Consider the following 25,723-nt stretch of genomic DNA (forward strand, 5'->3'; position numbering starts at 1 on the left):
ATGACATTCTTACAGAGAAAGTAGCCTGTCCCCATTCTGTTTTATATGAGGCAGCACCCATCATGAAGATGGTTGTTTCAGATTGGTCTTTGGCTGATGAGTCAGTGGTGGGAAACCACCCAAACATTTTTGAAAAGTGACAGTTGTGGCATTTCCTGGATTTTCTCATGGAGAATATTTGGGTCAGTATATTAGGATGCCTTATATTTGAGAGGACTGGTAGCCATTTGGAATTTGATGGTCTCATAATCCCTGTTACATTTCTCTTTGTTTGTTTTAAATGTACATAAACTAGCTCAAGGCTACTGAAGCAAATAATATATATTGGTCAAGGGAAAAGTGTGCCTGTCTGATCAAAGAAGAGATTGTGGGATATTGTAAGGAGAGGGTAGCAGGGTTAAGCTCAACTAAAGTAGATGGGCTAATTGGTTAAAATGCACTTTATTAAAAAAAAAAATTATATTACTATTAAATTACATAAAATATTTTTTTTAATTCCAGTTGTTAGTACGGGATTCCTTACCTCAACAAGTTCATTACTCCAAACACTAGTATCCAACTTCAGACTTCGAATTTTGGAAATATTTGATCCCAATGATCGATGCTGACCTGGTTTTATTTAAACATAAATATATGATATTAATATTTGTTTAGATTAACAAAAACTGAAAAATCAATATTTACTCAATTGCTTAGTGCTGAATTTCAGCATTCAGGAAAAAAACTTTTCAGTGTCATTAAAACTGTTCCAAGTTAGAAGAATGCATTTTCTTAAGTAAAGAGGTGTTTTAAGTTTCAATTTACAAATCTCTTGTGCCAGCGCAATTATCTTCCAACTTCTAATTCAAAAAGAATTACATTTTTGACCTATCAAATATAAAATTCCAGCCAATTTTAAAATGTATAATGGCTTTTTTAGGAAGCACCAAATTGCTGCTGCCACTAAATGCACAAGGAGCTTTCTCGAATTTTTTTTTTATTGAACTGCGAAATTAAATTTTCTATCTTAATTAGAGTAACGACTTTTATGTCCAGGATTGTGTGGCACCTCATTCAGTTTGCGGTGGGGATGGCAAGGTAATTGGTGGCAAGTTTACAAATTTGGTAAACATGATTTTTTTGTGTCTACTTTTTATTTGTTTGCTAGATGATAAATTTCATTTTGTTTAGGCGTTTGCTTTGGAGTACAAAGCATTGGCGCAATGACAGTATCTCTGAGTTCGCTGTTGCTAGGACGTGGAAATGTCATTCTTTTTGACAGAATATGATTGGAAAGAAAAACTGAAACTTGGGAAAATGTTTTTATATATGATTAATGAAAATGAGGAATAACTTGTTAAGAAAGGAGAAAAATGCAAGCAAATAAAAAGGTAACCATGAAGAACAAAATTACCCGTGGGCTCTATGATCACAATCTAGGCAAAAGACTCAACATGACAGATATTCTAAGGTAAGAGTTGCCGCTTTGGCCACCCAGCATGAGCCAGGCAGGTTCCAGCTCAAGTTGCCAATAAAGATCATTTGCATAATCACAAACAAAAAATCTTCCATGAGCCAGTGCAATACAAAGAGATAATTTATTTTCCTCATTAAAAATTATTCCTTTATGCATTTAAGAGCAATAACCTGGGCCAGTTTTATTCATGTGAAAATGAATTGATCACAAAACGCAAGCACTTTTGATAAATATCCGGAGATTAATAAACCACCGAAAATAACTTAAACTACCTAAATTAAACCACTTAATAGGTTCATTTGTGTACACTAGTCAGCTCAAGATAATTTAAATATCTTTGACATGAAAAAATTTTTACAAGAATGCCAAAGAGAATTTGCATAATTTGTCCAACTTGTGAAATCAGTGGAATCTCACAATTTGAACTGGGAGTGTGACCAGTTTTCTGGGCAAGGCCTGAACTGGTGAACTGAACCTTGAACCAGTGAAAAAGATTGTGGAAAAGAAGAACATAAGTAACTTTGGATGTACCTAGCGTTTAAAAGCCTCCAATCTTTTGAGCTAGTCAATGCTGCCCAGAATGTGCTGATATTACTGGTGGTTAAAAACAACCTTTGGAAGTTTTACCCTAAAGACAACCACTGGGAATTTCTGGGCGAGTTCCCCGAATCAGCCATTATCATTTTGCCGGAAATCCAGTTATGCTGTTCATCTAGGGTTCAGGTGATTTTACATCAAAGTTACAACAACCCATTGCGAGAACAAGGAAAATTCTTAGCAAATATATTTACCTGACCAAAAATAGCATTAACTTATGGCCACAGAACAAGACATACTCTAGAGTTACTAAATGATTGCAAGTGGAATACCTTCAACAGTACAAAAGAAGATATTATGAATTGTGCTGTTTCCCTTTGTCCTCTTTCATTACCTGCACATTTTTTGCAGATGACAACACCTAGATTGATGGATGCCCATTCAGGATCTGGTGCACGGCAATCTGCACAATTTCTGTTAGACTCGTTGAACCAGATCTTCTCTGCCACTTCATAATCTGAAAGGCTTTCTGCTATCAATCCTTGCATAGCTTCAATCCATTCTTGTTTCTCTCGTTCTGATTCCGCTGTGAAGCTGAAACATTGATTTTTCCATTTAATTTTAAATTATCCAGTCTATTAGTACAAAGCCACATTAATTTAGCTGGGTAAAAAAACTGGGAAGAGCAGTACCCATCTTACATCGGCAATATTTTATAACCAGCCTGTTACAGTAAAGCAACATATGCACCATTTATAACATTAACATCCCACAAACAGTTATAAAGCTGCTGTAAATATTTCAGTATTAGTTATCTGGGAAGTTAAAAGTATTTAATTTGTTCTCTCTGGATCTTTTGGCATTTGTAGGAACTTAAACAAAATACGCTGCCATTATTTACAATACAGTTGCCCAAACATTAAGTGCATAACATTTGTTGAATAAACTTTGAGTGAAGCTATTCTGAGGGCCCTGGCATGTAGCCAGTAACAGAATATCCCCAATAAGAACCACAATCCATCAAAGCAATCTTTTAAAAGTGAATATTTCATTTTTGAGAACTTTCCAACTTTTCTTACCCTGGATTATATCAGCTCCCATACCTCAGAGAGCTCTATTGGGCAAGTTCCAACTTCCTGTTTATTTTAAGTTATCTAACACGGCCTAAGATCTAGGTGAGTTTTTAGTAACAGTTGCCTGGTCATTGTTGTCAGGTACTGGATGACCATGTACATCGATTGGATCTTATTTCAGTCTTTAAAAGCAGCAGAGCATCACATATGATCTCAACTTAGGTTTCAATATGAAACAAGCGTGTTACAAAATAATGAAGAGGCATGTTAATACAATAGCAATATAAATTATATTAAGTTACATTGCAGAAGATTATTTAAATAACTCAGTGACAAAATAATACAAGATTAATATTGACAGGGGTGGTTATGTACGCAGGAGAGATGGGAGTGGAGTTTCAGATGGGAAACCCGAACATCCAGATTTCCTTGAAGCTGTGGAATTTTAACTCTAACCCATATTTTTCTCTCTTTGACAGCTTTCTCATTGAGAAGTCAGCCTGATTGACAGGCTTAGCTTTCAGTCGGGCAGACAGGACTCCCGAGTAGGCCATTGGACCAGGTAGGTCTGATCCCTGGCCCCTTGGTGGTGGTAATTTGGGGGGTGCGTGGGGGGGGGGGGGGTCTGATGGGGCGTAAAATTGGGGGGCTCAGAAGAAACAATCCTCCTGGCAAAAGCCCTTACTCCCTCCCTGAGGCTGCCCTCGCCTCCCTTCAATTGTTGGGTTTACAAAGGCTTGGGAAACCTGGCTGGCCACAGTTGAGCCCGCAGAACAGGTAAAAACAGAGGCCGACAGCTTAATTAAAACATTTCAATTGCAAGCCACTTATTGGGAGCAGATTGCCTGCCCATTTCTTCTCCCCTCTCCATGAAATCCAGAAGTAGTTGGGGTGAGGTTGGTTTTGAGGTTTTAAAATTTTAACAGCTGACCTGACCCCAATCCCAACAAATGGATTTTAATGGTTAGTTCTGAGCAGCAATGGATTATATTCCAGCTGATTTTCTTTTCCATTACAGGCAATGCAAAGGGAAACTGGGTGGGATGTACAACAGTGATGCCACCCATTTGACACCCTGGCAGTATTGTAAATTCCACCCCATAAATCAAAGCTCATCCTCTAAATATACACAACGTTTCCCTCCTCTTTACATAAGATTAATCTAAGATTTTCAAACATCCTTTGTCGTCTCTGAGATTTCCCAACCGCCCATCTCAAAGGATTTTCCAACTGCTAACTGCTGCTCAGGATTACTCATTTTCCTCTTTGCAGGAATTCAGATTCTAAAAACTAGCTTCTCAAACTAAAAATAGAACAGTCAGCCAAATACAAACTGAACCAATCATAAAATCTGTACATACTTGAAAATTCTGCTCTAGACTCCCTCTCAAACCTATTACCAGATAGACCATAATGACAAGATTTATAACACTGCATTGGGATAGGCTTGATGTTAAAAAAAACATTGGTTCTATCTAAATGTTCAACTAAGCACAACAGTTGAATTTTATAAAGAAGCCATCAAACTAAAATCGAGGGAAAAATGCATGATTTCTATCATGAGTGCCCAACTCTCCCCTTACTGTCCACCCCGAAACAACTCCAGATCAATCGTAGCTATACCCTGCTCTTACACACCTCAAAATAAGCTTACCACATAACTGGGTGGTAAAACAAAGTACTATAAAGCTAACAATGTAGAAATTGCTTGCAACAGAATCAGAATAGGACATCAGATACCAGGCTCAAGATATAGCTAAAAAGCTAGATCACAGAACAGCAAGTCATGGCAAAGTGCTGATTTACACACACACATTAAAACCAGTCCCCTTATTTATACAGCAGAATTACAAACCCATCTTTTTATCAGTTCACTACTGTGTCCTTGGAATAAATGAACTGTTTTTAATACAGTGTGTGTATGGCTCTGTCACACAGTTATTGCTCTCCTGTAACCCAAACTAATAAAACAACAAAATAGCTATGAAAACAGCATCGATTCCTTACCATGGATGAATCAATCTCTTCAACCCCAATATGTTTCCTTGTAAACAAAGCAGACTTGCATGGCAGGGACTTTACACAGCTGACCAGCAGAGCACATTGGCTGGCCACCCACTCCAGCATCCAAGAGGCTCCTGTGAGTTTGAGGGCCTAACTTCATTTCAGTTTGGCTGGCGAGCTGCGGGGAGCCAGCAGGTATACCAATTTGCTGCTTGCTTAATTGAAGCCTTTAGATCAGAGTGGGACAGCGACTAGCAAGTTACACGGCTGTGAGTTGGATGGATGGATGGATAGATGGCTGGATGGATGGCTGCCAACGCAACAACCCAGCTTACTTTTGTGAATCCAGGGGGAATACTCCTGCTTCTCAGGGGCACACAAAAGATAATTCAACTTTTAACATTGGTCCATTGCCCATTTTCACCCAAAATGACAGTCAGAATCCTATTTGTGTTATAAGACTTTCACAATAAAAAGGACCTGAGATGACAATGAGGTGTGTGTGTTTCCAGCCACATACCACATAAGCAATAGAAGCAGGCTGTTCGGCCCCTCGAGCCTGCTCCGCCATTCAACAAAATCATGGCTGATCTGTTTGTGTTTGGAATTCCACATTCCCATCTACCCCCGATAATATTTGATTCCCTTGCCTAACAAGAATCTATCTATCTCTGCCTTAAAAACATTCAATGACCTCGCTCTCACCACCTTCAGAGGCAGAGAGTTCCAAAGTCGCGCAACACTCAGAGAAAAAAATTCTCCTCATCTCTGTCCTAAAAGGACGAACTACTAATTTTAAAACAGTGCCCCTTAGTTCTAGACTCACCCACAAAAGGAAACATCCTTTCTGGGTCCACCTTGTCAAGAGCATTCAGGATCTTATATACTTCAATCAAATCATTCTTTACTCTTCTAAACTCCAGTGGAAACAAGCCCAATCAGTGCAACCTTTCCTCATAAGGCAACCCATTCATTCCAGGTATTAATCTAGTAAACCCTCTCTGAACCGCCTCCATCGCATTTACACCCTTTCTTAAATAAGGAGACCAAATCTGCACACAGTATTCGAGATGTGGTCTCACCAATGTTCTGTATAACTGAAACATATCATCCTTACTTTTATAAAAGCAAAAAACTGCGGATGCTGGAAATCCAAAACAAAAATAAAAATACCTGGAAAAACTCAGCAGGTCTGGCAGCATCCAAAACAAAAATAAAAATACCTGCAAACTGTGTTCCTCTCCACAGATGCTGCCAGACCTGCTGAGTTTTTCCAGGTATTTTTATCCTTACTTTTATGTTCAATTACTTTCCTAAAAAATGATAGCATTCCATTAGCCTTCTTGATTAATTGCTGTATCTGCGTACTAACTTCTTGTGACTCATGCACGAGAACACCTAGGGCAGAATCTTCTGCCTGTCAGGTGGGCCAGTCGAGAGCAAGTGTGGGCGGGATGCCGCCCGTGATTGGCCATTTTATGTGGGCGGGCCAATTGAGGCCCACCCAGCGTGATGCACGGCCGGTATCGCTCAGCGCTACCTGTGCGCACGTGGGGAGGAGGGAGAGTTGGGGCCTGCGCTCTTTCGCACATGCATGCGAAAGAGCGCAGAAATCTCCCTGAGGCACAGAGCTGCCTCAGGGAGATTAAGTTCAATTTGAAACCTCTAAATAAAGAAAGTTAAAAATCAGTTACACATGTCCCCTCATGTGACACCGTCACATGAGCTGAGATGTGTTTATGATATATTTTAAAAATATTTATTAATTCAATAAACCCTTCATGAAACCTCATCCCGCCCTTGAATGAACTTTTATGAAAACTGCGAAGGCTACTTAGGCTCTGTCAATTTGGTTAATTAGTTTATTAATGGCCTTAACAGGCATTTGACAGTTCTGCAGGCACACTGCCGCCTCCGGCGTGTGCCCTCCAAACGACAGATTGGAATGATGTGCGATGATGTCGCGACGCACGCCCGAAGTCACCATGCATCATATTACTCGTCGGCATGCGGGCCCCACCCCTGCACAGAAAAATCTGCCCCTGGATCCCACTGCACCTCGGGATTCTGCAGTCATTCTCCATTTAAGTAATACTCAGCTTTTTTATTCTTGCTGCCAAAGTGAACAACTTCACGTTTTCCCACATCATACTCCAACATAGTTGACCCTTAATGCCCCCTGGCAACTGGGGTTGGATGATAAATATTCCTTTGCCATCATAGTACATATCCCTAGGACAATTATTTAAAAAGTGTGGCATTCTTTAAAACAAGTCTCCGGTTCTATGTTTCTGTGATTACACAAATTTATGTGTTTATGTGGAATTTACATCCAAAAATTCAGTTCTATTAGATGCATCCAGCACAGTGGAAATACTGGTAGAAGTCTGCAGTCAGGAAGTTTCATTCTTATTGCATACATTATGGAGTCGAATAGAATTATAGCAACTTAGTTCACAGCTTCCAAGGGTACTTGTTGTGAAGGAAGCATATTTCCATGATCAGCTGTGCCACTGAGCTTGTTTAGTGTGTTAATTAGGCAGTTCCACACTTTCCCAGCTTATTCATTTTTAAAATTAATTTTATTCCAACAATCTGTGGTTGAGATAGTGAAATTTTCAGTTAATAAAATTACCGATCACCTCCTGCTTCTTTTTTTGAAAAAGAACAGAACCAGTGTATTACATAACAGACCTGTATTTTTGACAAATGCAGAACTGTATAATAAAACGGATTCTAAAATAGAATTTGAGGAGGGAAGATAGTGCATTATGTAATCTACACAGTTAGTTAAGCAATATAACAGTCAATCTTCTAAACAATCATTTGTTCTGGTCTCAATGTGTGTCAATAAAGGCAAATCATGAAAAAAAGGCACCAGCTAATGCTGCAAGAAGCGAGTTTTATACAGCTTTCAAAATCACACTCTGCAGCTGGACCCACAAGGGGAAAGAAGTAGGTTTTCACAATATCCAGTTCTGGAAGCGTTGGACAATTTCTATTAACCGTACTGGGCTGCACAATTATGGCTGTGTTACAATTCGCACTGAAACCTCAAAGCCCATGATGCACATTACTTCAATAGCAAGCAGAGTGCAAGTGTCACACAGCCCCCTTATACTTATAAACATATATATGTCAAACATATTTTTATATGCAGACACTGAATTCCACTGCTTTGGGAGCTCTTACCCATCTTAGCCATTGCTCTTTTTTTCCCTGAGACACTTATATTGCCCGAATAGTTTTTGCTGTTACTGTAATTTGATGGCTGTATCTGTCCCAATATTAATGCAAAATGCAGGTAAACAAACAGATGGTGTATTTTCAGCTGTGTGAAATTGTGTAGGTAACAATCATTTGTGATATTAGCAAATTAAAATGCACAAACACAATGCAATAGCATGGGACCCAAGGCACCAATAAAACTTAATGGAATTGTATTGCGTGGTTAGGCTATTTTTTTTATTAACTTGTATATATGTTGGGATGAACACATTTTATCAAGAAAGATTTTGCAACAGAAACCTGTTTTCATTTTGAGCACCCAGTATCAGCCCCGCGCACTCCCTGGTCAAATATTGTTTATAGCTAAAACAAAAATAAAAATAAAAATATCTGGAAAAACTCAGCAGGTCTGGCAGCATCTGCGGAGAGGAACACAGTTAACATTTCGATGCGACGGAGGCATCTGTTCTGATGATGCCACTTTCAAAAACAGTTCCTCTGACATGTCTTCCTTCTTCCTTAACTGAGGTTTTCCACCCACGGTCGTTGACAGGGCCCTCAACCGTGTCCGGCCTATCTCCGGCGCATCCGCCCTCACACCTTCCTCTCCCTCCTAGAAACATGATCGGGTCCCCTTTGTCCTCACTTATCACCCCACCAGTCTCCACATTCAAAGGATCATCCTCTGCCATTTCCGCCAACTCCAGCATGATGCCACCACCAAACACATCTTCTCTTCACCCCCCTGGTGGCATTCTTCAGGGATCATTCCCTCCGGGATACCTTGGTCCACTCCTCCATCACCCCCTACACCTCAATCCCCTCCCACGGCACCTTCCCATGCAACCACAGAAGGTGCAACACCTGCCCCTTTACTTCCCCTCTCCTCACCGTCCAAGGGCCCAAACACTCTTTTCAAGTGAAGCAGCATTTCACTTGCACTTCTCTCAATTTAGTCTACTGCATTCGTTGCTCCCAATGCGGTTTCCTCTACATTGGAGAGACCAAACGCAGACTGGGTGACCGCTTTGCAGAACACCTTCGGTCTCTCCGCAAGCATGACCCAGACCTCCCTGTCACTTGCTGTTTCAACACTCCATCCTGCTCTTATGCCCACATGTCTGTCCTTGGCCTGCTGCATTGCTCCAGTGAAACTCTACGCTAACTGGAGGAACAGCACGTCATCTTCTGACTAGGCACTTTACAGCCTTCCAGACTGAATATTGAATTCAACAATTTTAGACCATGAACTCTCTCCTCCATCCCCACTCCCTTTCTGATCCCCCCGTTATTCCCCAATAATTTATATAGATTTTTCTTTTCCCACCTATTTCCATTATTTATTAAATGTATTTCCATTCATTGTTTTATCTCTACCTTTTAGCCTATTTTGATTCCTTCAACCCCACCCCCACTAGGGCTATCTGTACCTTGCTTGTGCTGCTTCCTACCCTTAATTAGCACATTCCATAGATAATATCACCACCTTCAACACCTCTTTGTCCTTTTGTCTATGACATCTTTTGGTTATCTCCACCTATCACTGGTCCTCTATCTAGCTCTACTTGTCCCACCCCCCCACCCCACTTAAACCAGCTTATATTTCACCTCTCTTCTATTTTTATTTAGTTCTGTTGAAGAGTCATACAGACTCAAAACGTTAACTGTGTTCCTCTCCGCAGATGCTGCCAGACCTGTGAGTTTTTCCAGGTATTTTTATTTTTATTTTTGTTTAGGATTTCCAGCATCCGCAGTTTTTTGCTTTTATCTTATTGTTTACAGCTAGTTGTAAAGCCAGGGATTAAGCTTGGGTAGATGTAGCAAATCAAGGGGTAGGGTCAAGGCAGGAGAGCAAAATAGTAATATGGGAAATGAGGGTCAGAGAATAGCAGCAACGGACAAAGAGAAAAACCTAACAATACACCAACAATCAAGACTCGATAACAAAAAGACAAGACTAAAGGCTTTGTATCTGAATGTGCATAGCATTCATCACAAAGTTAATGCATTGATAGCACATATTGAAATAAATAAATATGATCTAATTGCAATTACGGAGACCTAGCTTCAGGATGAAATGATTGCGTCCTGAATATTGAACGGTATATGACATTCAAGAAGAATAGGAAGCTAGGTAAAGATGGAGGGGTAGCATAGAACCATGGAACCGCAGAAAGGTTACGGCCCAGAAGGAGGCCATTCAAACCATCATGTTTGTGCTGGTCAGAAAAAGAAACTAGCCGCTCATTTTAATCTCACCTTCCAATACTGGTAGCCTTGCAGGTTATAGCGCTTCAGATGCAGATCCAAGTACCTTTTAAATGAGTTGAGCATTTCAGTCGCAACCACTGATTTAAGCAGCAAATTCCAGACACCCACCACCCTCATGACCCCCATATCCCTTTCACCAATCACCTTAAATCTGTGCCCCCTGTTAATTGACCCCTCAGCTAGGGGAAACAAGTCTTTACTGTCTAGCCTATCTAGGCCCCTCATAATTTTGTACACCTCAATTATGTCAGCTCTCAGCCTCCTCTGTTCTAAGGAAAACAACCCTAGCCTATTCAATCTTTCCTCATAGCTGGAATTTTCAAGCCATAGCAATATTCTTGTAAAACTTCTCTATACTCTCTCCAGAGTAATTATTTCCTTCCTATAATGTGGTGGCCAGAACTGTTCATAACATTCCAGCTGTGGCCGAACCTGCATTCTATTCAGTTCCATCATTACATCCCTGCTTTTGTATTCAATACCTAATTCAATTATGCTTTCTTTACCACTTTATCCACTTGTTCTGCCAACTTCAGGGACCTGTGGGCATGCACTCCAAGGTCTTTCACTTCCTCAACCTCTCTCAATGTCCTCCCATTTATTGAGTATTCCCTTGCTTTGTTTACCCTCTCCAAATGCATTACCTCCCACATTTCAGGAATGAATCCGATTTGCCACTTTTCTGCCCACTCAACCAGTTCATTGATATAATTCTGGAGACAAGAGCTATCCTTTTAATCCAGCACTGTTAATCAAGGATTGCACTGGTGCAATAGTTAGAGATTATCCTGGTTCAGGAGATCAGAACGTAGAATCAATTTGGGTGAAGATGAGGAATAGTAGGGAAAAGAAGTCACTTCCTGAAGTAGTGCACAGGCCTCCTAACAGTAACCACAATGGAGGATATAATATACAAGAAGAAATATTGGGTGCTTGTGATGAAAGGACAGCAATGACAAGGGGTGCTTTTAATCTACATAAAAACTGGAAAATTGGCAGTAGCAGCCTCGATGAGGAGTTCAGAGAATGCTTTTGAGATAGTTTTTAGAACAGCACATTCTGGAACCAACCAGAGAGCAGGTTATATTAGACTCGGTTATTGTGTAATGTGAGAGGGTTAATTAATAACCTCAGAATAAAGTCACCCCTAGGTAGCAGAATATAATTGAATTTTACATCCAGTTTTAAAGGGAGAAGAGTGGGTATAAGACTAGTATTTTAAACGTAAATAAAGACAACTATGTGGGGATGAAAGCTGAGCTAGCTGATGTGAACTGGGATACTAGGCTAGAGGATAGATCAATAGAGAAGCAGGGGCAGATATTTAAGGGGATATTTCAGTATACTCAGAATAAGTAGATTCCTACAATAAAGAGAAAGTCTAAGTGGAGGACCCACCAGCCGTGGTTAACTAAAAAAAATAAGGAAAGCATCAAACCTAAGGAAATTGCATATAACTGCACAAAGATAAGTGGCAGGTCAGATGATTCATCAGAATATATAGAGTGTCAGAGAATGACAAAAAGGTTAACCAGAAGAAAGAAATTGGAGAATGAGCGGAAGCTAGCTAAAAATGTAAAAACGGATAGCAAGAGTTTCTACAGGCATTTAAAAAATAAAATGTAAAATGAGTGTTGGCCTTCTGGAGAATGACAATGGGGAGTTAATAGTAGATAATAAGGAAATGGCAGATGAAAGAACAAATACCTTGCTTCTGTCTTCATTACAGAAGATACAAAAAATATTGCAGTAATAGTTGTAAATCAGTAGGTGGAAGGGAGAGAGGAACTTGGTGAAATTACAATCACGAGGGAAGTGGCACTGAGCAAACTGATGGAGCTGCAGCTGACAAGTCTCCAGGTCTTGATGGGCTTCATTCTATGGCCTTAAATAAGGTGGCTAAATGAGGTAGCAGCTGCGTTGGTGTTAATTTTCCAAAATGGGTTAGGTTCTGGAAAGGTTCCATCAGACTGGAAAATGGCAAATATAACCCCTCTATTCAAAAAGGAGGGAGGGAGAAAATAGAAAACTATAGGCCAGTTAGCTTGACGTCTGTTGTGAGGAAGGTGTTAGAATCGATCATTAAGGAGGTTGGAGCTGGACACTTAGGAAAAACTCAAGGTAATCAGGAAGAGTCAGCAGGGTGTTGTGAAAAGGAAATCATGCTTAACCAATTTATTGGAGTTTTTTGAAGGTGTAACATGTGCTGTGGATAAAAGGAAAGCCTGTAAACGTTCTGTACTTGGATTTCCAGAAAGCATTTGATAAGGTGCCACATCAAAGGTTATTGCGGAAAATAAAAACTCATAGGTAACATATTAGTATGGATAGAAGATTAGAAGATTGGATGGCTGGCAGAAAACAGAGTGTAGGCATAAAGGCATTATTTTCTGATTGGCAGAATGTGACAAGTGGAGTCCACAGGGATCTGTGCTGGAGCCTCAGATTTTTACAATTCATATCAATGACTTAGATAAGGCAAGGCTGGATGGCCTCTACTTTAATGCCAGGAGTATTACAGGTAAAACGGATGAGTTAAGGGTGAGGATTGACACGTGGAATTGTGATATTGTAGCAATCACTGAGACGTGGTTGAGGTAAGGGCAGGATTGGCAGCTCAACTTTCCAGGATATAGAATCTTCAGGCGATACAGGGGAGGGGGTAAAAGAGGAGGAGGCATTGCATTATTAGTTAAGCAGTCTGTTACGGCAGTAAGGAGAGATGATATCTTGGAGGGGGCATCGAATGAAGCTTTGTGGGCAGAGCTTAGGAATAAAAAAGGGGCAACCACATTATTAGGTGTTTATTATAGACCCCCAGATGGTCAGTGGGAAACTGAGGAGCAAATATGCGCACACTCTGTGGAGGTGTGTAAAAACAATAACAATAGGGTAATTATATTAGGTGATTTCAACTTTCCCAACATTAATTGGGACAGACATAGTGTTAAGGGCTTGGATAGAGTGGATTTCTTGAAACGTGTACAGGAGAACATTTTAGGTCAATATTTAGAGGGTCCAACAAGGGACGGTGCATTGCTGGAACTAATTCTGGGGAATGAAGTCATACAGGTGGCTGAGGTGGTGGTGGGCGAGCATTTTAGCGATAGTGACCACAACATGGTATAGTTTAAGTTTGTTATGGACAAAGGAATCGACAAGTTGCAAAAAACTGTTTTGGATTGGGGGAGATTGGATATTAGTAAAATAAGGCAGGATCTGGCCAAGGTAGGCTGGGAACAGCTACTTGTGGGGAAATCTACAGAGGAACAGTGGAGGGTGTTCGAAAAGGAAATGGGGAGGGTACAGGCTCAACATGTTCCCTCTAGGGTGATAGGAAGGAGTAACAAGCCCAGAAAACCATGGATGACCAGGGATATTCAGGTTACGATGAGAAGGAAAAGAGAGGCTTTTAGCAGGTACAAGGGAAGCAACTCAGCAGAGGCATTAGTGGAGTACAGACAGTGCAGGGTGGAGCTTAAGAAAGTAATTAGGAGAGCAAAGAGGGGATATGAGGAAGCTCTGGCTGGTAAAAGTAGGGAAAATTCCAAGATGTTCTATAAGTATATCAATGGGAAAAGGATAATCAGGGAAAGAATAGGGCCCATGAGGGACCAAGGGGGCAATCTATGGGTGGAGCCAGAGGACATTGCTACAGTGTTGAATGAATACTTCACGTCCATCTTCACCCAAGAGAACGAGGATGAAGATATTGAACTCGGGGAGAGAGACTGCGAGGTTCTTAAGCAAATTAATATAGGGAGTGACAAGGTATTGGAGGTGTTGGCAGGCTTAAAAGTGGACAGATCTCCAGGTCTGGATGACTTGTGTCCCAGACTGATGAGGGAAGCAAGGGAGGAGATCGCAGGGGCTCTGACCCAAATTTTTAATTCCTCTCTGGCCACGGGGGAGGTGCCAGAGGACCGGAGAACAGCTAATGTGGTTCTGCTATTTAAGAAGGACTATAGAGATAAGCCAGGGAACTACAGGCCAGTGAGTCGCACATCAGTGGTAGGGAAACTATTGGAGAAATTTCTGAAGGAGAGTATCTATCTCCACTTGGAGAGGCAAGGTTTGATTAGGAATAGTCAGCATGGCTTTGTCAGAGGGAGGTCATGCCTAACAAATTTAATTGAATTTTTTGAGGAGGTGACCAGGTGTGTAGATGAGGGTAGTGCAGTTGATGCAATTCATATGGATTTCAGCAAAGCCTTTGACAAGGTCCTACATGGGAGACTTATAAGGAAGGCAAAGACACATGGGATACAGGGTAATTTGATAAGGTGGATTAAAAATTGGCTTAGTTGTAGGAGGTAGAGGGTGATGACAGAAGGATGCTTTAGCGACTGGAAGCCAGTGTCCAGTTACATACCACAAGGATCTGTGCTCGGTCGCCTATTATTTGTAATTTCCATAAACAACATAGATGACCGTGTGGGGGGTGGGATTAGTAAGTTTGCGGATGACACAAAGATTGGCCGGGTGGTTAACAGTGAGGTTGAGTGTCTTGGGCTACAGGAAGATATAGACAGGATGGTCAAATGGGCAGATAAGCGGCAGATGGAATTTAACCCTGAAAAGTGTGAGGTGATACACTTTGGAAGGAGTAATTTGACAAGGAAGTATTCAATGAACGGCATGACACTAGGAAGTTCTGAGGAACAAAGGGACCTTGGCGTGTGTGTCCATAGATCTCTGAAGGTGGAGATGCATGTTAGTGGGGTGGTGAAAAAGGCATATGGGACACTCGCCTTTATCAATCGAGGCATAGATTACAAAAGTAGGGAGGTCATGTTGGAGTTGTATAGAACCTTGGTGAGGCCACAGCTGAAGTACTGTGTGCAGTTTTGGTCGTCACAATATAGGAAGGATGTGATTGTACTGGAGGGGGTGCAGGGGAGATTCACCAGGATGTTGCCTGGGGTGAAACATTTAGGTTATGAAAAGAGGTTGGATAGACTTGGGTTGTTTTCGTTGGAGCAGAGAAGATTGAGGGACGACCTGATCAAGATGTACAAGATTATGAGGGGCACGGACAGGGTGGATAGGGAGCAGCTGTTCCCCTTACTTGAAGGGTCAGTCACAAGGGGACATAAGTTCAAGGTGAGGGGCAGGAGGTTTAGGGGGGATGTGAGGGAAAACTTTTTTATCCAGAGGGTAGTGATGGTCTGGAATGCACTGCCTGGGAGGGTGGTAGAGGCGGGTTGCCTCACATCCTTTAAAAAGTACCTGGATGAGCACTTGGCACGTCATAACATTCAAGGCTATGGGCCAATTGCTGGTAAATGGAATTAGGTAAATAGGTCAGGTGTTTCTCACGTGTCGGTGCAGCTTGAAGGGCCGAAGGGCCTATTCTGCACTGTGATTCTGTGAGCGAAATAATGGTAACTAAATTTGAAGATGACATAAAGATTGGTAGGAAAGTATGTTGTGAAGGAAACATAATGAGGTTGAAGATCGGTTGAGTGAGTGGGCAAGAATTTGGCAGATGGAGTATAATGTGGGAAAATATGAAGTTGTTAACTTGCCAGGAAGAGTAAAAAAGCAAAGTATTACTTAAACGAAGAATGACTGCAGAATTCCCAGGTGCAGCAGGATCTATGTGTTATCGTGCATGAGTGACAAAAGGTTAGTACGCAGTTACAACATGTAATTAAGAAAGATAATGGAATTCTATCCTTTATTATGAGAGAAATTGAACATAAAAGTCAGGATGTTATGCTTCTGTTGTACAGATCATTGGTGAGAACACATCTCAAATACTGTGTGCAATTTTGGTCTCCTTATTTAAGGAAGGATGTAAATTCATTGGAGGCAGCTCAGAGGAGGTTTACTAGATTTATACCTGGAATGAGCAGGTTGTCTTATGAGGAAAGTTTGGACAGACTGGGCCTGTTTCCATTGGAGTTTAGAAGAGTGAGGGGTGACTTAATTGAAGTATATAAGATCCTAAACGGTCATGACAAGATGGATGCGGAACAGATGTTTCCTCTTGTGGGTGAGTCCAGAACTAGGGGGCACTGTTTTAAAATTAGAGGTTGCCCTTTAAAGACAGAGATGAGGAGAATTCTTTTCCCTCAGAGGGTTTTGTGACTTTGGAACTCTCCGTTTCAGAAGGTAGTGAAGGTCGGGGTCATATAACATTTTTAAAGCAGAGATGGATAGATTCTTGTTAGGCATGGGAATCAAAGGTTTTGGGGGTATGGGAATGTGGCATTCAAAACACAAATAGATCAGCCAGGATCTTATTGAATGAAGGAGCAGGTTCAAGGGGCCGAGCAGCCTACTTCTGCTCCTATTTCATATGTTCGTAAAGGTCTCCCTCAGAATTGGATCGGCATCTTGGCTGAGATGTCACTGCCAGGGGTGCTTTCATTCAAATGTCAATGCAAAAGATTCCTCAGTACTATTCAAAGAGATGCAGGCAAGTTCTCCCTTGACAACTAGCCAATATTTATTCCTCAACCAACAATGCTAGAGCAGATTAACCGATCATTTGCCTCATAGCTGTTTGCAGGACCTTGCTGGAGGGCACACTTCCCTACGTTACCACAGCAATTACACTTCAAAAAGTATTTTGTTGGTTGTGAAATATTTTGGGGTGTCCTGAGATCATGCAAAACTTTACATAAATCAAATTCTCTTTCCTCTCCATCATTCGCTAGACATCTTGATCCCAGTCTCCAAAGAATAGTATGTCCCCTCAGTGGGGCAAGCTGCGAACATTAATTTTGTTTTACTACGTAACAGAGCGATGAAATCAATGTATAGCTCCAAAATATTTTACCTGAAGTTTCGGAATGGAGTAGATAATTCAAAACCTTTACGATCAACATCTTTGACTGTTGCCACACTTGTGTTTACCATTGTAATACCAATTCCACCTTTAAAATCCTTTAAAATAAAAAAAAAGTTAATATTTCCTTTCAAATATAATTTGATAGCTATCAAACAGTTGAATATCTAATCAAGCACTCCAGTTTTCTAAAACCTAAGTTCAGCATTTAATCAGATGAACATTTGACTTTTGAACAAGCTACATTGAAATATGACAGTCTTTTTTGAAATTCATTCATGGGATGTGGGCCTTGCTGGCTAGGCCAGCATTTATTGCCCATCACTGTGAACTTGTTCACACTGCTGGGTAAGTTGCTTCCAGAGTGGGATGGGATATGTGATGGACAGAAGCTAAGCCATCACCCTGCTGTTTAATTGGAAAATAGACCACATTGGGTTCAACATTTGATCAAAGCTAAGAATTAGACAGGAGTCCTCTCATTCAAGGCCTGCATTAAGACACAGATCTTATCTCAGGGAATGCAGAAATGTTTTATGAGATGATCAGTTGGTGAATCACTACAGCCTGCAAGTGGTGGTCTGAACCATGTTATTAACGACAGTTGAATCTAATAGCAGCCATAAGTTCAATGTCACAATTGTACTACCCTCAGTACAAACAGGAGGTGCAGGAGAGGGACATGTCATATGTTCCAAATGTTTACCTTTTTTAAAAAACAACTCAACAATGAACAAAGTATGAATTAAAAAAGGCAATTCTCCCTATCTCGGTTGACATTTAGGTTCATGTTTTGGAGGAAGGAGACAAAATATACATAAAATTGGTTTGGTCTAGTAGGCCATTGCTCTGCCACCTAAAAAGTACAAATTATAGGCTTACTTTCAATTGTTGGTAGCTACATAGGCCAGGATTTTCGTGCTGGCGAGCGGGGATGGGGCCTGCTCGCCGACACGTAAGATGACGCGCGGTGATGTTGGGCGTACGTCCCAACGTCACTGCGTGTCATTCAGATTTTCAGGTCGGTGGGCACGCACCCGCCGAACTGTCAAAGGCCTATTAAGGCCATTTAAATGTCAATTAAAACAATAAACTGAGCTGCCTGTCCAACCTTAAGGTTGGCAGGCAGGCAAAGAGTCCAGACGAGCTTCACATTTTTCATGAAACCTCATCCACGAGGTTTCTTGAAGGTTTTTAAAGTTTAATAACATTTTTAAGTAACATTCATAGACATGTCCCAGCTCATGTGACACTTTCACATGAGGGGGACATGTCTTAAATCTTTTCTTTCTTAATATTAAAATTTTCAGGACTTAAACTAATCTCCCCAGGGCAGCTCTATGCCTCCCCCCAGCCGCACTGGTAGCGCTCAGTGCTTCCGGGTGCATGTCACGCCGGGCGGGCCTTAATTGGCCCACCCACTTAAAATGGCGGTGCCCAGCTGATCGCGGAAAACGGTCGGCTGTGCAGCTGCTCCCACCCAACCGCCCCCCTGACAGGGAGAAAATTCTCCCCATGGATTTGCACCCCCACTCACGGGCTCTAGTGATATCACAATTAAACAAAATGGTGGCGTCATGGTAATGTTACTGGACTAGTAATCCAGACCTAATGCTCTGGGGCATGGGTACAAATCCTAACGCAGCAGCTAGTGGAATTTAAATTCAATTAATAAATCTGGAATATAAAGCTAGTCTCAATATCGGTGACCATGACAACCATTATCGATTGTTGTTAAAAACCCTCTTAGTTTACTCATGTCTTTCAGGGAAGGAAAGTTGCCCTCTTTACCTGGTCTGGCCTACATGTGACTCCAGACCCAAAGCAGTGTGGTTGACTCCTAAGTGCCCTGTGAAATAGCCTAGCAAGCCATTCAGTTCAAGGGCAATTATGGACAGGCAACAAATGTTGGTCTTGCCAGGGATACCCACACCCTTGAAAAAAATAAAGGAAAAATATACCACATTCTCTGAGATAGGATCTGTGCTTAACACTGGCCTCGAGTGATGGAACTCCTGTCTAATTCTTACCTTTGACCAAATGCTGAGTGCAGTACGGTCTATCTTCCAATACTGATATAGATGCAGGTGACCAAGGTTGGAAGCTAAATATTACTGGGTTTTAGAAAAGCTAGGCAAAATGGAAAAGGAAGTGGGTAGCCCTGATAATAAATGTAACCCTAAAGACAGGAGTGAGATCTTAGCACAGAATATCAGTATGGGTACAGCTAAAAAAAAACACAGGGCAGAAAACATTGGTGAGAATTTATAGGGCACCTAATAGCAATTCCAGTCTTGGACAGAAAATATATTAATATACTAGAAGAGCAGGTAACAAGTATAATGCAATAATCATAGAGGACTTTAATCTTCATATTGATTGGGCAAACCATTTTAACAGAAGTAGCTTGGAGGATCAGTTTATTGAATGCATGCAAGACAATTATCTAGAACAATATTTTGATGAGCCAACCAGTGAACAGGCTATTTTAGATCTAGTATTGTGCAATGAAATAGGATTCATTAATAATCTGATAGCAAAAGATCCATTGGGGATGAATGATCACCATTTGATAGAATTTTGTTTTGACTTTGAGAGTGATGATGTTAAATCTGAAACTAGGGTCTTAAATTCAAACAAATTCAATAATGTAGATAAGAGGTGAGTTGGCTGGGGTAGATTGATAAATTGGATTAAAAGAAATGATGGTAAATAAGCAATTGTAAACATCTAAAAGAAATCATTCATTTTAGAAACAGATTACTGTGGAACAGCATCATTACTATACGTATATAACTCAGCTCAAAGGCATTGGCACTTTGATTCAGTGAAGAATGAGCAATGCAATGTGCTGCTAAAAAAGCAGCAACCATTGTGTTTAATGTTTTATACACTTTTAATCTATGGTTGAGAGTAGCCAACTACAGAAGAAATTAAAAACATGGCTATCCCCAAACTTTAGCACTCAGATTACCCGTGACTTGAAAAGATCCAACAAGATGTTGCGGATATTTTGATCTATCAACTGGCTAATAATAATAAATTTGCTGCAAACTGATCAAGTGGTTGTTGTGTCATTTTTGGACATGGTACATAACAAATCCTAGAGGAACATGTTAACTGCAGGGACTGCAGCAGTTCAAGTGGGCAGTTCACCACCACCTTATCAAGGACAATTAGGGATGGCTGATAAATGCTGCCCTAGCCAGTGACATCCACATCCCGTAAATGAGTTTAAAAGAAGATTGTCATTTACAAACCAATGACCATTAAAGTGGAACTAATGTTTCAAGTCCATATGACTCTTCTTCAGAGCACTGAAGAACGGACATATGGAGTCGAAATGTTAACTCTGTTTCTCTCTCCACAGATGCTGCTAGGCCTACTGAGTTTTCTAGCATTTTCAGTTTTTGTTTCAGATTTCCAGCATCCCCAGTATTTTAGTTTTACCATTAGAATGGAGGTCCCTTCAAATACAATGATACGTTCCCTGGGATGATCGTTTCAAAATTGTCAGGTACAAGTGCATTTACCCAGAGCACCACCTTCTCAACATCATACAGAACAGAAACTATTTGACACAATTTTGTTTCCACGCCAAGTGAACTACTTTAGATGCATGGTTGACTGGTGTAATGAATTATAATAACTGGAATAACCAAAATGTTTAATCTTACCTGTTCACTTTTATAAAGCCAAATGTTGCTGCCTCTCAATACAACAAAAATTCGAGCTTTGTAGCCCCTTAGCTCAAGATGACCAAATTTATCAGATGTAACAGCGCATCGAGTATTCAGTTGAGAAAGGATGTTAGACTGTGATTTTAATGCACTGAGAAGTGTGTCTATCCAGTCATCTCTGTCACCTGTCAAAGAAAGTCTCAGGAACTCAGTTGGTCTTATTAAATCACAATATTCTAAAGTACTTGTTTATTTTTTTGGGATGCATCTATCAAACAAGATTTCTTTTAAAAAAAAATGGGTGGAGATGGCGACAGGAGTGAAGAACCAAATGTTCAGTTCGCAGTTCCAAACATAGCCCTTTATAAATGTTAACAAAGGACAATGGCAGTTGCTGCTAGAATATGCTGATAGCCTGGAATGTTTCAATAATGCTGTAATAATAATAAGAAAAAGCTATACTCCTGAAATTATTAATTTTGAAATGCTTGTATGTTAGCATTTTAGCAAGGATCACCACAGTACAGTTTAAATCTGCAGTGAGAGGTCTGCATTCAATCTCATACCTCTTTTCTGAAACACTATCATTATCTTGTGCTTTTCTTTTAAGATATTTTGAAAAGTTTTTAAAGTATTAAGGCTACCAATTCCCATTTTGGGGCTTTTACTTCCTCATTAATACTCAGAATAGTAAATGAAAAATGCCGCATTCTCCACCACCCCTCTACCACCCAGTCCCCACTTCCCGAAAGAATCAAGAGTGCTGGCACCAAGCCAAGCTGACATTTAACTGGATTAAGCCTACATGACATGTGACAATCTGGATCCAAATTATTTTCCCAAATCACCCTCAAGTGTGACACTCCCTGTAACTTCATTTTAGCTTCTGTTTGTTCCATGCATCATTTACTGATGATCTTGCTCCAGGGGAAACAAAGCCAGTATAATTGCTGATTGATTTTAATGGTATGGTAAAAATGCTAACTATCCGATCTGTGCACCACTAATAAAGCAGTTATCATCAGGGACAACGCCGCCCCCCTCCCCCCTCCCCATCACCAACCGACCAGCCTCATTTCCCCCACCCCATTGTGGTACAACACAATGAAGCACTGCACCAACAGCCACAAAATCTTTGAACTAAACGAAAGCTAGAAAGCTAGACACGGGAGGTTTAACAGTTATTAGTCTCATGCAATAGCTTCAAACTACTGATATAAAATGACAAATCTGCTCAAATGCATATTTCTCCGCTTAAAAGTAAATAAATGGTGGAAGATAAACCCAGAGCATAAGTGTCAAATGTAATGTTAAAGCTAACATGCAATTAAAAGTGTTGTTATGCAGCATGCTGTTCAATTGAGGTCAAGAGCTCAAGATGTACTACTGAGGGAATTCTGTACTAAACTGAGACATTATAATTCAGTGAATACTTCAAATATGGCGATTTAACAAGCAAGGTGACTTTAGTACCATGTAACACTTCAGCTTGTCCTGATGTGCAGATGTGAATGTTGGCTATATATTTTACAACCAATGCTAAAGTTGAGACTAAGATTTCAAGTGTGCTATGCATTCTCCACCACCAGATATAGCCAGTTGCACAGTAAAGCTTTGAGTTGCAAATTTTGATTTATTGCAAACATGTATGTTATATTGTGGTTTATTTGCTGGAGTTCAAATTATGATATATCCTAAGATTCCTCACGGCAGAGACCTATCTGTGCAATAAATTCAACTAACAATGGTAGTGAGATGGTATTCAGTTGCTTAATGGAGTTCTGACACTCAGCTCCACATGACAATTGGATATACACACTATAGCTTCACAGATCTCAGATCATTTGGAACAACCATCAAGTGCTTCACACAGGAAGCGAAATAATGCAGGACAGGAGAAAATTAAATAAAGGCAACTGATTGGCAATTTATTTCTGATTAAGAACAAAATGGCTGGTTTAAGGGCCTGCATAGATTTTTAATGCGAGGTTCTAGATATTACAGGTTTTGAAAGGATGAATTTTGATAACACATTTAGATCTATCGGTCATAACAATAAATCAAACTTAATCACTATCATCAGGTAGGTTGTTTTCTTACCTTCTTTCTCAACTCTAAAAGTAAAAGTTCTGATGGAGGAAACCACCTCAAACTTGTTATCTCCCAACCCATGGACTGTGTTTATTGAAGAAAGTGGGATTATTCCTTTTGAGTACATTTCCTTTGATGAGGAACAGGAAGGAAAAAATAGTAAGAAAAATATTTATTCATTCTATCCAAAGCTGTGGTGAACATCTATGCTTAAGATTTAAGTTACTGACCATCATCCACTGAACAGCGCATGCTAATTATAAAGATCTGACTTCTTCAGCCTAGCACTGGAAACTCTGCTGGATCCGTTGAAACCAACAGCAAATCATCGTGTTCACAAAATAAAGAGCAAAAGCTTTTTGTGAAATCAGAGAAGCCACAGGCCAACCTTCAAGTATGCGATAGCTCAATTCAAAGTGGGCAAATTGTGAATCTTTCATTTTTTTATTATTCAATATTTGATAAAACAATGTTCCTTTTACCTCATTTAAAACTCAATTATACCTATTATTTTCAAATCTGATTTAAAGTCCATTTTGTAAAGGACTTGTACTGATTAGATGTCTTGTTGCATCCAATTATAATTTGTGAAACTACGCCTGCATCATCCTACTTGTTGACCTACAATATAATTATATTCCTATCTCAATGAAGGACGTTAGATAAGCAATCACTGATTTCAGAGGGAAAATATTTGCACTCTCCTCCCCTGCACCTCATTAATCACAAACTTTCTGAAGAGCTTCTACTTTCTAAATTGATTTGTAATATTCATTGTTGAACGCTTCAATTAATCATGTTGATAATCTTAAACACTTTCTTTAGTGTTACAGTTTTGAAAAATGCATGATTTATGATTCAAATGCTTATCATAACATGGTAATTATGACATTTGATATTAAACTTATAATTACAATGTTAGACTAATTTCCCAGGAAAGTTGGAACAATGTCAAAGTTTTACAGTTTCTGCTCATTCTCTAAAGCTCACCAATAATTCTCACTACAGTTCCAGATGCAAGAAAACCTCCAAAGTGCCATTGGTGCAGGTCTATAGCTTGAATGTAGCTATAGATTTTAACACTGTAATGACAGGATATAGTAAATAGGTTTAAACAAAACAACTTTGCTCAGAGTTCTAAAAGGGTAAGAGCTTCAATGAAAGGCAGTATATGAAACATTTATATTTTATATTTTAATGGGCTTTAATGTTATCCATCTGGATGAACGCCTTGCCCTGCACGTGAACATGACAAGATTTATGACAGTTTTGTTCTCCGAGTTACTCGTTTAAAAAAAATAAAGTACGTGTAACTATTAGCTGAGAAGCAGTTCTGGTGACATTAAACTGCAATTTTCAACACCATCAGAACTTTTCAGTTCAATTAACATTTTTGTATTTCACCAGCAAGGCTTTATTAATAAATCCAAATTATTTACGTTAAGACCATCATTACTGAGATTTCTTTTAATTTGCACTTTTCAAGTCTGACTTTAATTTTGGGTTAAACTGGTTTCTAATCATTGGGGAATAAAATTCTCAGTGGTGGGATAATCAGATAATAAAGAATTAGGTACATACAAAATAACACATTAAAGACTTTGGGAAAAATGCATGGAACTGAGTTTTAGCATTGATAGTGCTCAGAACTGACAATGGTAAAGGAATGATAACCAGTATGGTCTTCACTCGTAAAGACAGCCAAATGAGCCAAATATATTTGAAAGTACACAGCATCATATGACACATGACTGTTAGTATTGAACTGCCAGGTTTACTTGCAACAGCTAAGAACATATAGTAAAAATTATAGTAAAGTATATTGCAGATTAACCCAGCAGAAACATCATAACTCTGACCTCAAATTTAAAGGCCATAGATCCATCATTAAATTGAAGTTAAGGTAATGCTTTATCGTAATACTGATCATGGGTTATTCTATTATATTTAGAATTTTACATAAGGGAAATTTTAAAAATACTCATAAATCCCAAGTTATTTTAAAATGTAGCCAGCATTTAATACTGTAATGATAAATCCCTATAATAGGCCTTAGGTTAATTCTGTAATATCTCAATTTTTTGTCTTTTATTAAAATTTTCCCTTTGAATTGTTGATATGAAGCCTTAATAACATTGAGTACATTTACTAAAACGTTGTCTGGATTGTCAAAACTTAACCTAAGTGCATTTTCTGATACAATGTTGAATGTCTTAAGTTGTTCAGAAAATTAAAGGCTTTTGGCTGCAAATTTTTGCAATTTTTTCCCCCTTCTATTCACTACCCACCTACCACTACTCCAACCCACCCTCTCGATCCACCCTAACCTCAATCAGAGGCCAGGACCATCTAGGTTTCATTCATTTCCCCAGGCACAATCAATGTTATTCCTTAGTTGATGCATAACTATAATGACTCTTTTAGCCCTAAAATAATACGTGAAAATAGAAAACTTGATCCCGAGGCAAATTAAAAGGCACATGTTCAATAAAAACTGCATTTCAATTTTTGATTTATTAGTTCAGTCAAATTTTCTGAAGTTATAGATAGCTGGGTTGACTCTCCACTTTGGTGTAATCAGGAAACT

General features: G+C 39.7%; 1 protein-coding gene across 9 annotated transcripts in view; it reads right to left on the bottom strand.

Annotated features, from left to right (window-relative positions):
- Window positions 1-25,723, bottom strand: part of arap2 (ArfGAP with RhoGAP domain, ankyrin repeat and PH domain 2) — a 461,240-nt gene that overhangs the window by 231,106 nt on the left and 204,411 nt on the right. For all 9 annotated transcript variants that reach the window (XM_041205604.1, XM_041205793.1, XM_041205626.1 and 6 more), the window contains 5 exons: window positions 23,146-23,266; window positions 21,043-21,230; window positions 17,357-17,463; window positions 2,388-2,587; window positions 524-609 (listed from right to left, as the gene is read on the bottom strand). In XM_041205604.1, the coding sequence (XP_041061538.1) occupies window positions 524-609; window positions 2,388-2,587; window positions 17,357-17,463; window positions 21,043-21,230; window positions 23,146-23,266 (702 nt within the window). The remainder of the gene's footprint in view (window positions 1-523; window positions 610-2,387; window positions 2,588-17,356; window positions 17,464-21,042; window positions 21,231-23,145; window positions 23,267-25,723) is intronic.

This window comes from Carcharodon carcharias, chromosome 1 (assembly GCF_017639515.1).
Source record: "Carcharodon carcharias isolate sCarCar2 chromosome 1, sCarCar2.pri, whole genome shotgun sequence".
In the NCBI taxonomy this organism is placed as follows: domain Eukaryota; kingdom Metazoa; phylum Chordata; class Chondrichthyes; order Lamniformes; family Lamnidae; genus Carcharodon; species Carcharodon carcharias.